This window comes from Garra rufa, chromosome 16 (genome assembly GCF_049309525.1).
Source record: "Garra rufa chromosome 16, GarRuf1.0, whole genome shotgun sequence".
Lineage (NCBI taxonomy): Eukaryota > Metazoa > Chordata > Actinopteri > Cypriniformes > Cyprinidae > Garra > Garra rufa.
Genome location: NC_133376.1, coordinates 42,822,908 through 42,836,388, shown reverse-complemented (window position 1 = coordinate 42,836,388; position 13,481 = coordinate 42,822,908). Strand labels below are relative to the sequence as shown.

General features: G+C 31.5%; 1 protein-coding gene across 1 annotated transcript in view; it reads right to left on the bottom strand.

Moving 5' to 3' along the window:
• Positions 1-13,481, bottom strand: part of atp10b (ATPase phospholipid transporting 10B) — a 100,282-nt gene that overhangs the window by 45,167 nt on the left and 41,634 nt on the right. The window contains exon 10 of the mRNA XM_073820261.1: positions 4,840-5,371. Coding sequence (XP_073676362.1) covers positions 4,840-5,371 — 532 coding nt within the window. The remainder of the gene's footprint in view (positions 1-4,839; positions 5,372-13,481) is intronic.

The window sequence follows — 13,481 nt, the reverse complement described above, 5'->3', positions numbered from 1 at the left end:
TAAATTGTTCTATTAAATAAAACAAGCTAACGACTATGCATTTTTAATCATTTCAAAAGCATTTTCTATAATTAAGCTATATTTAACAGAAAAGGTGAAAGTAAAAACTAATATTGTAAGCTCTTTTATGTTCAATTAATTGTGCACATTAAAACTGCTTTACAACAAAAAATAAATAACTAAAAAAAATTCAACTCATAAGTTAAATCAAATTAAAAGTAATTTTAACACTTTATTGTTGTCAGTTGAAATGATTTGTACTTTTAAGTTGATTTAAGCACAATAAGTATCCTTTTATTTTTTAACCATCTCAATTTTTCACTGTAAAAAAATACGCTTCAACTTAAAAACTTTTACAAATTTAAGTAAAATCATTTAATTTCAACTCATAAGTTAAATCAAATTAAAAGTAAGTCATTTTAACACTTTATCGTAGTGAGTTGAAATGATTTGTACTTTTAAGTTGATTACAATTTTAAGGCAACAGCTAAACTTAAGTTTTTATATAAAATATTTTAGTGTGTTGTTCCATTAGAAAACACAATAACAAAACAAACATGCTAATTTAACCATCTCCATTTTTGTTCTTTTAAAAATAAATTGTTCTGTTAAATAAAACAAGCTAACGATTATGCATTTTTAATCATTTCAAAAGCATTTTCTATAATTAAGCTATATTTAACAGAAAAGGTGAAAGTTTTTTACATAAATAAGTAAAAACTAATATTGTAAGCTCTTTTATGTTCAATTAATTGTGCACATTAAGCTATATTTAAAACTGCTTTACAACAAAAAATAAATAACTAAAACAATTTCAACTCATAAGTTAAATCAAATTAAAATTAAGTCATTTTAACACTTCATTGTAGTGAGTTGAAATAATTTGTACTTTTAAGTTGATTTAAGCACAATCTGCATCTTTTTATTTTTTAACCATCTCTATTTTTCACTGTAAAAAAATCACTTAAACTTATAAACTTTTAACTTCAAAATGTTTAAATTAAATCATTTAAATAATTTCAACTCACAAGTTAAATCAAATTAAAAGTAATTTTAACACTTTATTGTTGTCAGTTGAAATGATTTGTACTTTTAAGTTGATTTAAGCACAATCAGTATCCTTTTATTTTTTAACCATCTCAATTTTTCACTGTAAAAAAATACGCTTCAACTTAAAAACTTTTACAATTTTAAGTCAAATCATTTAATTTCAACTCATAAGTTAAATCAAATTAAAAGTAAGTCATTTTAACACTTTATTGTAGTGAGTTGAAATGATTTGTACTTTTAAGTTGATTTAAGCACAATCAGCATCCTTTTATTTTTTAACATTCTCAATTTTTCACTGTAAAAAAATACACTTCAACTTAAAAACTTTTCAAATTTTAAGTTAAATCATTTAAATCATTTCAACTCATAAGTTAAATCAAATTAAAATTACAAGTAATTTTAACACACTTTATTGCCCAATCAGCATCTTTTTATTTTTTAATCATCTCTATTTTTCCACTGTAAAAAAATTCACTTCAACTTAAAAACTTTTACAATTTTAACTTAAATCATTTAAATCTTTTTAACTCATAATTTAAATCTAATTAAGTCATTTTAACACACTGTATTGGAGTAAGTTGAAATGATTTGTACTTTTAAGTTGATTTAAGCACAATCAGCATCCTTTATTTTTTAACCATCTCAATTTTTAACAGTAAAAAAATACACTTCAACTTAAAAACTTTTAAAATGTTAAGTTAAATAATTTAAATCATTTCAACTCATAAGTTAAATCAAATTAAAAGTCATTTTAACACACTTTATTGTAGTAAGTTGAAATAATTTGTACTTTTAAGTTGATTTAAGCACAATCAGCATCTTTTTATTTTTTAATCATCTCTATTTTTCCACTGTAAAAAAAAATTCACTTCAACTTAAAAAACTTTTACAATTTTAAGTTAAATCATTTAAGTCTTTTTAACTCATAAATTAAATCAAATTAAAAGTAATTTTAACACACTGTATTAGAGTAAGTTGAAATGATTTGTACTTTAAGTTGATTTAAGCACAATTAGCATCTTTTTATTTTTTAACCATCTCTATTTTACAATGTATAAAATTTTCACCAGTTTCAACTTAAAAACTTAAATTCAGCAGCCGAATGATCATTTTTATGTTATTTCAACTCATAAGTTAAATCAAAATAAAAGTACAAGTAATTTTAACTCACTTTATTGTGTAAGTTTATTTAACTTACAATTTTAAGTCAGCAGCTAAACTTAAGTTTTTAAGTTGAAACTGGTGTTGTTCCATAAAAAAAAACAATAATAAAACAAATAAAACAAGCAATTTTTTTTAACCATCTCCATTTTTGTTCTGTGACTACTTTATTAAAAAAACCTTTGTTTAAATAAAACAAGCAAATGATGATGCATTTTTAGTAATTTCAAAAGCATTTTCTATAATTAAGCTATATTTAACAGAAAAGGTGAAAGTTTTATATACATAAGTAAAAACGAATAAAAAACTCACTTCAACTTAAATGTTATCTTAAAATTAATAGCAAGTCATTTTAAATCACTTTATTGTAGTGAGTTGAAATGACTTGTACTTTTAAGCTGATTTAACTTACAATTTTAAGGCAGCAGCTGGTAAAAAGAATTTTAGAGTGTTGTTCCATAAAAAAACAATAATAAAACAAGCTAATTTTTAACCATCTCAATTTTTGTTCTGTTAAAAACAAATGTTTAAATAAAACAAGCAAATGATGATGCATTTGTAGTCATTTCAAAAGCATTTTCTATAATTAAGCTATTTTTAACAGGAAAGGTGGAAGTTAAATATATATATTAATATATATTAAATATATAATAAGTAAAAACGAATATTGTAAGTTTATGTTGAATTAATTGTGCACATTAAAACGGCATTAACACAAAAAATAAATAAATAAAAACCTAGATTTAACAAAACATCTATGTTTTTTTGTAAAATGTACAGTACAGACCAAAAGTTTGGACACACCTTCTCATTCAAATTATTAAAGTTTTTACTCTACATTTGTGCAGTTTTCAGTGGGTTAGTGATATTTTTTAAATATATATAAATTAATACATAAATATTTTTTAAATGGGTTTTTATACAAAAACTGCTTTTTTATGTAAAATTCACTTTATAAAAGACCCACATTTCTAACTTTAATTCATGGGGATAACATGGATAATTTCACATGGTTTAGTGTATTTTTGCCCATCTTTTGGAAAATCCAGTTTTAAAAGTAAAAAAAATAACTTTTACCAGTAGGTGGCAGCAGAGCTCCACTATTTGCTATTTGACCACCTGAAATATATTTTTTCACAAGTTTTTTCAGTTGAATTCATATCTACAGTACAGACCAAACGTTTGTACACACCTGAATGAGAAGATGTGTCCAAACTTTTGGTCTGTACTGTATAATTGTATTCAACAAGGACATGTTCAACGGATTAAAAAGTAATAAAGACATTTATAGTGTTACAAAAGATTTCTGTTTTGAATAAATGCTGTTCTATTCTATCAACTGTGAATCTCAAAAAATAAAATGCATCAGTTTGAAAGCAAAACATGAAAGCATTTTAGCATATTAGAATGGTTTCTGAAGAATCGTGTGACACTGAAGACTGGAGTAATGATGCTGAAAATTCAGCTTTGCATCACAAAAATAAATTGCATTTTAATATACATTCACATAGAAAACAGCTCTGGGCCTCTTCGGTCATTTTTGACCGAAAAATTTTATGTTTTGAATTTGTAAAAATCGTAGCCTCATCAGAATGAGATGACACTTGGTGACTTTTGTTGCATTAGCTATGTGAGTACAAAAAAAAAAAAAAAAAAAAAAAATCAGTGACATGATTCGGATATGTTAAAGGGTAAAAAAAAATTGTCACACTTGGCTCCTTCGCGGTCAGAAATGACCGACATAGGAAATGAATGGGAAATACGAAAAAATGTGATAATTCAGATAATCTTTTGGTAATACAAGCTACAAATGAGCAACTGTGCTGAAAAGAAGTGTTCAGCAAGCAAGGACTGACACTCTAAAATAACAAAAGTACAGAACTGACAAACACACGCACACACACGCGCGCACACACACACACACACACACACACACACACACACACACACACACACACACACACACAGAAATAAGCAGAAAAATGCAAAACCTGATATTTATCCAATCAAAAAAAAAATATCTAAACCTTGCCAAAATTAATCTTTTAGAATGTCTGAATATATTTCTAAATGCAAAGCCTATTAAAATGAAGAAACAGTAAAAAAAACAAAAAAACAAAAAAACAATCGGAATCCCAAAGCCCCTGTATATATGTATATAGGGAGATACAGGAGTTTACATGGCATTACCCAAGTTTTTATTTTTTATGCCACTAGATGGTGCAATTTTCACTTAAAAAATGGATTTTAAATGCTTTTACTCTATTTTAATGTGAAATGTTGTATTTATTGAAAAATAATAAATACATAATTAAATTTAAAAATATAATATAAAATATAATTCTAGTGGGAAAAAATTGCTCATTAAAACTGTATAAATATTGCATAGATTCATAAAAAATGCTCAAAATTCTAAATAATAATTACAAAATATTATTGAACAAAAATGTATTCAATTGATTTTTCTGAAGAAAAAAAAAAGTTACTTTTTAAGGCTTCGGTCACTTTTGACCGCGAGGGAGCCAAGTGTGACCCCTTAATGAGGAGGCCCAGAGGGTTAAATTATAATAATATTTCAGATTTTTGCTGTATTTTTGATCAAATAAATGTTGGTTGGTTCATGCTCACCTGAAAACACATTTCCCAGCCTCTCCATGATGGCTGAATCAGCTCCTTTGGTGTACATGAGGATTTCACTGGTGTGTGGATGTCGCACTATGATGGACATCCTCCTCCTCGTGGAGTCGAAGGTCAGGATGTCCAGCACTTCAAACTTGAGCAGCGCCTCATTGGGCAGCTTGACAGTCACATAATGAGGAGTGCGCTCCACCATGGTGAACCCATAAGCCTTTGCTGCGTGTATGAGAGCGGCCTCATCTGGGCTGTGGGCTTCGTAACACACCTCCTCTGACCCCGACAGACTGCTTTTAACCTTGCGCTCGCTCGAAATGACCTTCATCCCCGTGACGTCTGAGACATCCGAGTTGTGAAATGCGTCGGGCTCGTCTTCGTCGATGGAGAAAGGGTCTGAGAGTGTCTCCCCACCTCTCTTGAAGAACTTCCTAGAGGTGAAAACTTTTCCCAGAGAAGCCTTTCTGAACCACTGCCGAATGCTATGAAATGAACCTCCTGAGTATGAGGAGTTACGTCTCCCTTTGACCTGGAAACATACAAACATTTGCTTAACAGATGCTGTGGAGAATACTGGAATACTGCATTATTACACAAGTATTAAGGTTGTTTTGTTGTGTAAAAGACATCATACATCACAAGCCAAGTTGCATAGCAATTTAAGCTTTTAGAATTCACTTCACATGTTCAAAATAAACATGGCTAGGTCTTAATTTTTGGAGGTCTGTTCAAATGATGAATCAAGAATGAATTTCCATTCTGGGCTCAGTATGCATGCTACAGAAATAGTATGCATGCTTTTTAAACACAGTCCAAGTCGTTCTTAACATTGCATATGCAAACTGCATGTGAAATTCAACTGCAGTTTCAAATGTCCAGGATCAGTACAATTTTTTTTTTTTTTTTTTTAAATCATTACTTTTATTCAGCATCGTACTGATCAAAATTGACATTTAAAATAAATTGTAAGAAAATCCTTAAAATAAATGCCGCCCTTTAAAACTTTCTCTTCATCATTTATACTTAAAAAATGTATCATGATAAAAACTGATAATTAAGAGGAATAAGTGTTTCTTGAGCATCATATTAGAAAGATTTCTGAAGGATTGTGCGACACTAACAATTCAGAAAATTTAATTGCATTTATTAAATACAAAAGTTACTTTAAATTGCAATATTTCATAATATTACTGATTTTACTGCATTTTTAATTAAATGCACAAATACAAAAAACAAAAATCTTATTGGCCCTAACATTTTAAACGGTAGTGTGCGTACACCACCAGTCAAATGTTTTTAAACAATGTTTTTTTTAAATGTTTTTTTTAAAGAGAGAAAGACTCTGCTCACCAAGCCTGCATTTGTTTAATCCAAATTATAGCAAAAACTGTACATGTCTTATATTTTTACTACTTAAAATAACTTTTTTCTAATTGAATATATTTTAAACTGTAATTTATTCCTGTGATTTCAAAGCTGAATTTTAACAGCATTACTCCAGTCACATGATCCTTCAGATGAAATTGGCTTAATTTTCTGCAAAAAAAATTATTATAATTATTATAATTATTATTATGTTGAAAACAGCAGAGTATAATTTTTCAGGTGTCTTTCATGAATAGTAAGTTCAAATAAAATGATTAATTTTTATAATTTATCTTAAAAAATAAATAGATAATAAATTACCTATACTGACTCCAAGCTTTTTATTTTAGATAAATGATGATCTTTGGATATTTCCATTCATCAATGAGTCACAAAAAAAATATTATTATTATTAATGTTGAAAACAGCTGAGTTGAATTTTTTCAGGTTTCTTTGATGAATAGAAAGTTCGGAAGAACAGCATTTATCTGAAATGGAAACCTTTTGTATAACATTATACATCTCTTTATAAAAGTATTAATTTCTATAATTTCTCTGTAAAGAAAATAAATTAATTAATTAATTATACTGACTCCAAGCTTTTGAATGGTATAGTGTATAATGTTAGAAAAGCTTTTTATTTTAGAAAAATGCTTTCTATTCATCAATGAGTCTAAAAATACTCAACTGTTTTAAATATTGAAGACTGGAGTAATGATGCTGAAAATTCAGCTTTGATCATAAAAAAAATATACATTCAAATATATTCAAATGGAAAACAGCTATTTGAAATAGTAAAAATATTTCTCAATTTTACTTTTTTTGCTGTACTTTTTAAAGAGGCTTCTTAAAAAACATTAAATATCTTAAACTGTTTAAAAACCTTTGACTGATAGTGTATTTGTAATTTGTAATGTACATAAAAGTTGTTTCACGATGCCATAGAAGAACCATTTTCTTCTAAATGGTTCCATAAAGAACCTGTAACATCTGAAGAACCTTTCTGTTTCATAAAAGGTTCTCTGTGGTGAAAGAAGGTTCTTCAGATTATAAAAAGGTAAGAAAGAGACTAAATGGATCTTTGTGGAACCAAAAATGGTTCTTCTATGGCATCGCTGTAAATAACCTTTTAAAGCAATTCTGAAATGAATCAGTTCAATCTGATTTTCGGAATAACTATGTGTTATTCAGAATTTTACAGTTTTTGCTATACTTGGAATCAAATAAATGCAGGCTTGGTGAGCAGAAAAACATAAAAAAAACTTTTGACCGGTAGTGTATTTCTAATGTAGAGATAATGCTAGAAGTTGCATTTAATATAATTATATGGATTTTTTTAATTAAGGCAAGTCACTGCAGGTGAATTTTTTGTATTAGTTTTCTAAAATGTTAGGTTTAAATATACAAATGAGGCTATTTTTTTTTCATTGTTATTTAATGAAATATGCGCTAATTTGCATACATTTCTAGTACAAAAATCTAAACACTGGATGAAGTCACTTTTTAAATTTTTTTTTACATTTTAGAGTAATGAGTTTTTACAGAGGGAATTTTGTGTGTCTCATTTTATCACAAAATAATTCAGAGAAAACTTAGAACAGACAGGATATTACTATACATTACATTCTTTGGCCATTTTTTGGCGAATAAAATGCTGTATAAAATCAAGCAAATTATATATGAACAAATTCCTCTGTAAAAACCTTCAGGATATAGACAAGAATAAAAATGTAAAGTGTGGTGTGTGTAAGTGCTACTGAAGTGTAGATTTATGGCTCAGTCATATCATAACTAAATCATAACTCATTTTGAGAAAACGCCCTTTAAAAATAGGCATTGTAATTGAAATCTATTGACACAAATAGATAAAGTGCTATAAAAGAAACACTTAACAGTGTCTTTTGGATGTTTTCTTTCCACTAGTCTGAAAAAACACTTTATGAAAAACCAAAAAGCCCAAAATATCAAACTTGAAAATTGCATTAAAAAAACAGTTTTTTTGCCTGCAGTGTCTCCCCTTAAAAAATAACCCAATTCTGAAATGAATCAGTTAAATCAGATTTTCTGTATAACTGTGTGTTCAGTTAAACCTGAAGTATTGCAAATATTAAAACAGAGCCCACATTCCCGCATAACGCTCTAAAACACACTAATCATGCGGTCGTTCAGGTACTGTGGATCCGCATACATTGTGACTGCCTCTTAAGTAGTAATGGACCCAAGGTGATACAATCATGCTCCATTGGTAATCAACTTAATTAATGTTGACCCGATGTCTTTGAACGTCTCTGTGCTACAGGTCTGAGGCCAAATATAATTTCTACCCTGGAAAAAGTGCTTCGCTCGGGGTCCTCGAGTGCAATTTGAGAAATTAGCGCTGACCAGCAATGAAGGATACTCAGCTACACTAAACTTCTCTCTCAGACTCGAATCATTACAAACGCATGCGGGGTGGACGTAGGGGACGCCGTTCGCCCGGCTGATGAAAAATCGAATTGCCTGCACCGAGTAAGTGCTTGCAGGAGAATTAAAATGTAGTAATTAGAGGGGTCACGTGGCCGAGACTACGATGGCAGCTTAGCGGAGAAGCTCTGAGTAACCGTGCACGATTTAATATAAAAACTCTCAATATAAGTTGCTGATCTGTTAACAATAACTTCGCGTTGAAATGTCAAAACCTTCCGTAACGAAACAGTGTGACATCTTTACTCGAGGGCGCAAGACGAGCGTTAAAACAACTTCGCCAAGCGAACAGTTACCGAGTGACGTGGAAGCTAACCAAATGGATAGCTTAGCCGAAGTTTTAAAAGAACTGAAAACGCTTCGATCAGAAATCGGAACGAAGTTGGATAATATCGACACTCGTCTGACTGATATGGCAAGCTCAATGGCAGCGTTGGAAAGTAAAGTGTCAGATATAAAACGAGATGTCTCTTCTAACGCAACACGTATCGAAGAGGCGGAAGGCCGCATTCATGATACGGAAAAGTCACTGGAAAAGAACGAAGCTACACTTGACTCGGCCATAAAACGAATCGCTTACCTTGAATCAAAGACGGATGACCTGGAAAACCGGGGCAGAAGGAAAAACCTCCGTCTTTATGGTATACGTGAAGGAGCCGAAGGCCAGAAAACACTACTCGAATTCATCAGTGAAATGCTGGCACAATGGCTGGGGCCGGACAAGTCGTTTACTTTAGAACGGGTTCATCGCACATTAGCGTCCGGGAAGCCCAACCAAAACAGAGCTATCCTCATCCGTTTCTTAAAGTTTCAGGAGAAGGAATTTGTCTACCGGGAATCCAGGCGGCGGGACATCATGCACGACGGAGTCAAGATATCCTTTGCGCAGGACCTGTCAGCTGAGACAATGCGGATCCGACGGGGATTTAATCCAGTTACAAAGCTGTTTGTGGATATCAACGCGTTCCGTGGTTTTCAACATAACCCTTGTAAGCTGAGAGTGCTACACGCCGGCAAGCTTCATCTTTTTTCAACGCCGCAAGAAGCTGAAAAATTCTACAAAAGCATTTCACAACCAGCATAGAATCATCAGTTAAGTGATCTGAGTTGTATCAACAGGTTGAAATCCTGTCTGTATAATACAACAGACGATCGAGATGTGCAGTATGCGAGTTCAAGTCATTTGAAACATAATTTAGTTGACATGTTGAGTTTTATGCCTACTGTACATTTATGTTTTCTGTTTTATTGGTCGGGTATAACAGAATTGGCGTTGCCATGTAAATGTTGATTATGTATAGCCTATAAAGGGTGTCGTTCTTGATAAGATCAAGCTACATGCTTATGTTAGAAGTGAAATTGAATTGTACGTTTAACTTGCACGGGGGAAAGGAGCAGACTGTGGGTCTTGAGCCGAGCTACGTTGGCTTGTTGCTCCTCAAATATTGTGGATCAACGTTCCCCAGATTGTCAGTTAATGGGAGGGGTTGGCATCTCGGTTGAGAATGCTGGAGTTGAACATGTGGGAGGGGGTAGGAGGTGTTGGTTTGTGTATATTTGCACCACCCTATTTATTATTATTATTTTTTTTTTTTTTTTTTTTTTTATCTTTTTCTCTTATTCTTCTTATTTATATATTTCCTTATATACTAAGACAGTAATCTATGGAGGAAACAAAAGTAAAAGGTAGTATGGATATTAAAATTACAAGTTGGAATGTCCGGGGAATGAGAAAACTGGTCAAACTGAAACAAGTACTGAATAGGATAAAACATCTCAAATCTAAAATAGTATTTCTGCAAGAATCACATTTGATGACATCAGAAATGCATTACGTGAGTAAAAGATGGCCAGGCCAAATATTCCATGCAAACTTTAGTTCTCATGCAAGGGGTGTAGTTATCCTCATTCATAGGTCGCTGCCGTTTCAAGTTATTAAAACTATTCAAGACCCTTCTGGAAGATATATAATTGTCCAGGGGAGTATTCTGACACAAAAAATAAATCTTATAAATATTTACGGTCCCAATGAAGATAACCCATCATTTTTTGAGAAATTATTTTTAACTGTTTCTGATCTGGAGGGATTTAATATAATTGGAGGTGATTTTAACTGTACCCTTGACCCAATATTGGACAGATCCACTCAAAGGGATACAACCCATACACAAACTAGGAAAACATTAATTGATTATATGAAGGATCTAAGCTTAATTGAAATCTGGAGAGAGCTGAACCCAGACAAAAGGGAATATTCTTGTTATTCAAGTTCATATAAAACTAATTCACGAATTGATTATTTTATAATATCTGCAGACTTATTGTCCAATGTAAAACAATGCTGGTACAATAGTATAGTAATTAGTGATCATGCAGCAGTGTCTATGGAAATACACTTAGGAAGATTCAAACAGTGTCCTAGATGGAGGTTGCAAACTTATTTGTTACAGGACCCAGAGTTTATTAAATTTGTGGAGAGTTGTATTAATAAATATTTTGAACTAAATACCAATGAAACTACAGCAAGTATTAGATGGGAAGCATTTAAGGCTTACATAAGAGGAGAAATTATTAGTTATACAAGTGCTAAAGCTAAACATTACAATCAGGAACTACAAACCTTAGAAGAACATATTAAAAAAATTGAAATTGAAATTAATACTGATAATAACCCTGAAAAGCTACATAACTTATCTATCTTGAGAGCTAATTATGACAAGTTAACAACCGATAAAGTGGCAAAAAGCCTACTGTGGACTAAGCAAAAATACTATGATCAGGGGGAAAAAACAGGTAAACTGTTAGCATGGAGGATAAAGAAGATGCAATCTGAAAGAACAATTAATAGTATAAAGTTAAAGTCTGGTAATTTAACTATGGATCCAACAGAGATAAATAACCATTTTAGGGATTTTTATCAAATACTATACAAATCCGAATATAATGGAAATAGAACGGTGCAGAAACTGTTCCTTGACCAGCTGCAATTTAAAACTATATCAGAAGAGGAGAAAATAACATTAGACAGCCCATTAACAATAGAAGATCTCAGTGAAGCCATAGGACATATTAATAGTGGTAAAGCGCCAGGACCAGATGGGCTTCCAATAGAATTTTACAAGACATTTAAGAAACAGCTTATAAGACCATTGCTTGACATGTATGAGGAATCCTTTATGACAGGAATGCTCCCAGATTCATTAAGATTAGCTATCATAACATTAATACTAAAGCCAAATAAGTCCCCGACTGAGTGTTCATCTTACAGGCCAATTAGCTTAATGGGATGCGATACAAAAATACTTTGTAAAGCACTTGCTAGAAGATTGGATAAATATCTTCCCCAATTAATCGACGATGACCAACAAGGTTTTATACAAAAAAGACAAGGATATCATAATATCAGAAGGGTCTTGAATATACTATATGAGCGATACAATGAAAAAGACACGGCAATGTTATCTGTGGATGCATGCCAAGCATTTGACAGGATAGAGTGGGACTATCTGTTCGATCTGCTTCCCAGGTTTGGATTAGGCGAAACATTTCTTAAGTGGACTCGGCTTCTATATACCAATCCAGCTGTTGAGATTTTAACTAATAACATAATCTCAAAACCTTTTAATCTTCAGCGATCCACCCGTCAAGGGTGCCCTCTGTCACCATTGTTGTTTGTGTTGGCAATCGAACCCTTAGCTATGGCAGCAAGAGTCCATACAGAAATATCAGGTATTATACTTGGGGGGAGGGATCATCGAATTTCTCTATTTGCGGATGATATTATATTTTTTCTGACAAATTTGAAAAGCAGTATTCCTAATATAATGAGATTAATTGAAAATTTTGGAGAATTTTCTGGATACAAAATTAATAGTTCTAAGTCAGTATTGCTGTTTCTTAACAAGGAAGAAAGACATAAACCTATAATAAACACCCCTTTCATGGCAACTACAGAGGGCTTTAGTTATTTAGGTGTTAGAATCACTCCCAACTTTAGCAAAACAATCCCAATAAATTATGATCCCCTGATGGACAAAACTAATGAGTTATTGCAAAAATGGTCAAATTTACCAATATCCATGATCGGACGAATTAACATAATAAAAATGAATATTCTACCCAAATTTTTATACTATTTTCAAACACTCCCATTACCATTACCAAATGTGTTTTTTGATAAACTTAACAAACTACTTGCCCAATTTATTTGGAATGACAGGAGAGCTAGACTTCGCCTTAAATTACTACATTTACCCTATGACAGGGGAGGGCTTCAGCTTCCCAATTTTAGATGGTATTATATGGCCGCCCAGCTGACTTCAGCATTAAACTATTTCCATACAGCACCACCTCCGGCTTGGGTAGACATTGAGCAATCATGCACTCCAGATTTGCCATTAAAAATGTATTTATACTCTTCAGATGTGAAGTCCATAAAACGGAACACAAGAAATCCCTTTCTTAAAAATACGATTTCAGTTTGGCACGCTGCTCATAAATATATTGGTGATATGCCAGAACTGTCCCAATTCACTCCTGTTTGGGGTAATGCACAATTTATACCAGGCAAAAAAGACGGAGGTTTTAAGTTTTGGAATGCAAGAGGCATTCAGAAAATTATGGATCTATATGAAGATGGAGTTTTACTTTCATTTCATGACTTATGCCAGAAATACTCAATCCCCAAAAAACATTTTTTTAAATATTTACAGTTAAAAAGTTACATGTCATCAAAAAAGGAACAGATAAGCTATATACCATCTTTATCAAAATTAGAGGAAATAACTCTTAAAAACTTAGAAGGAAGGGGG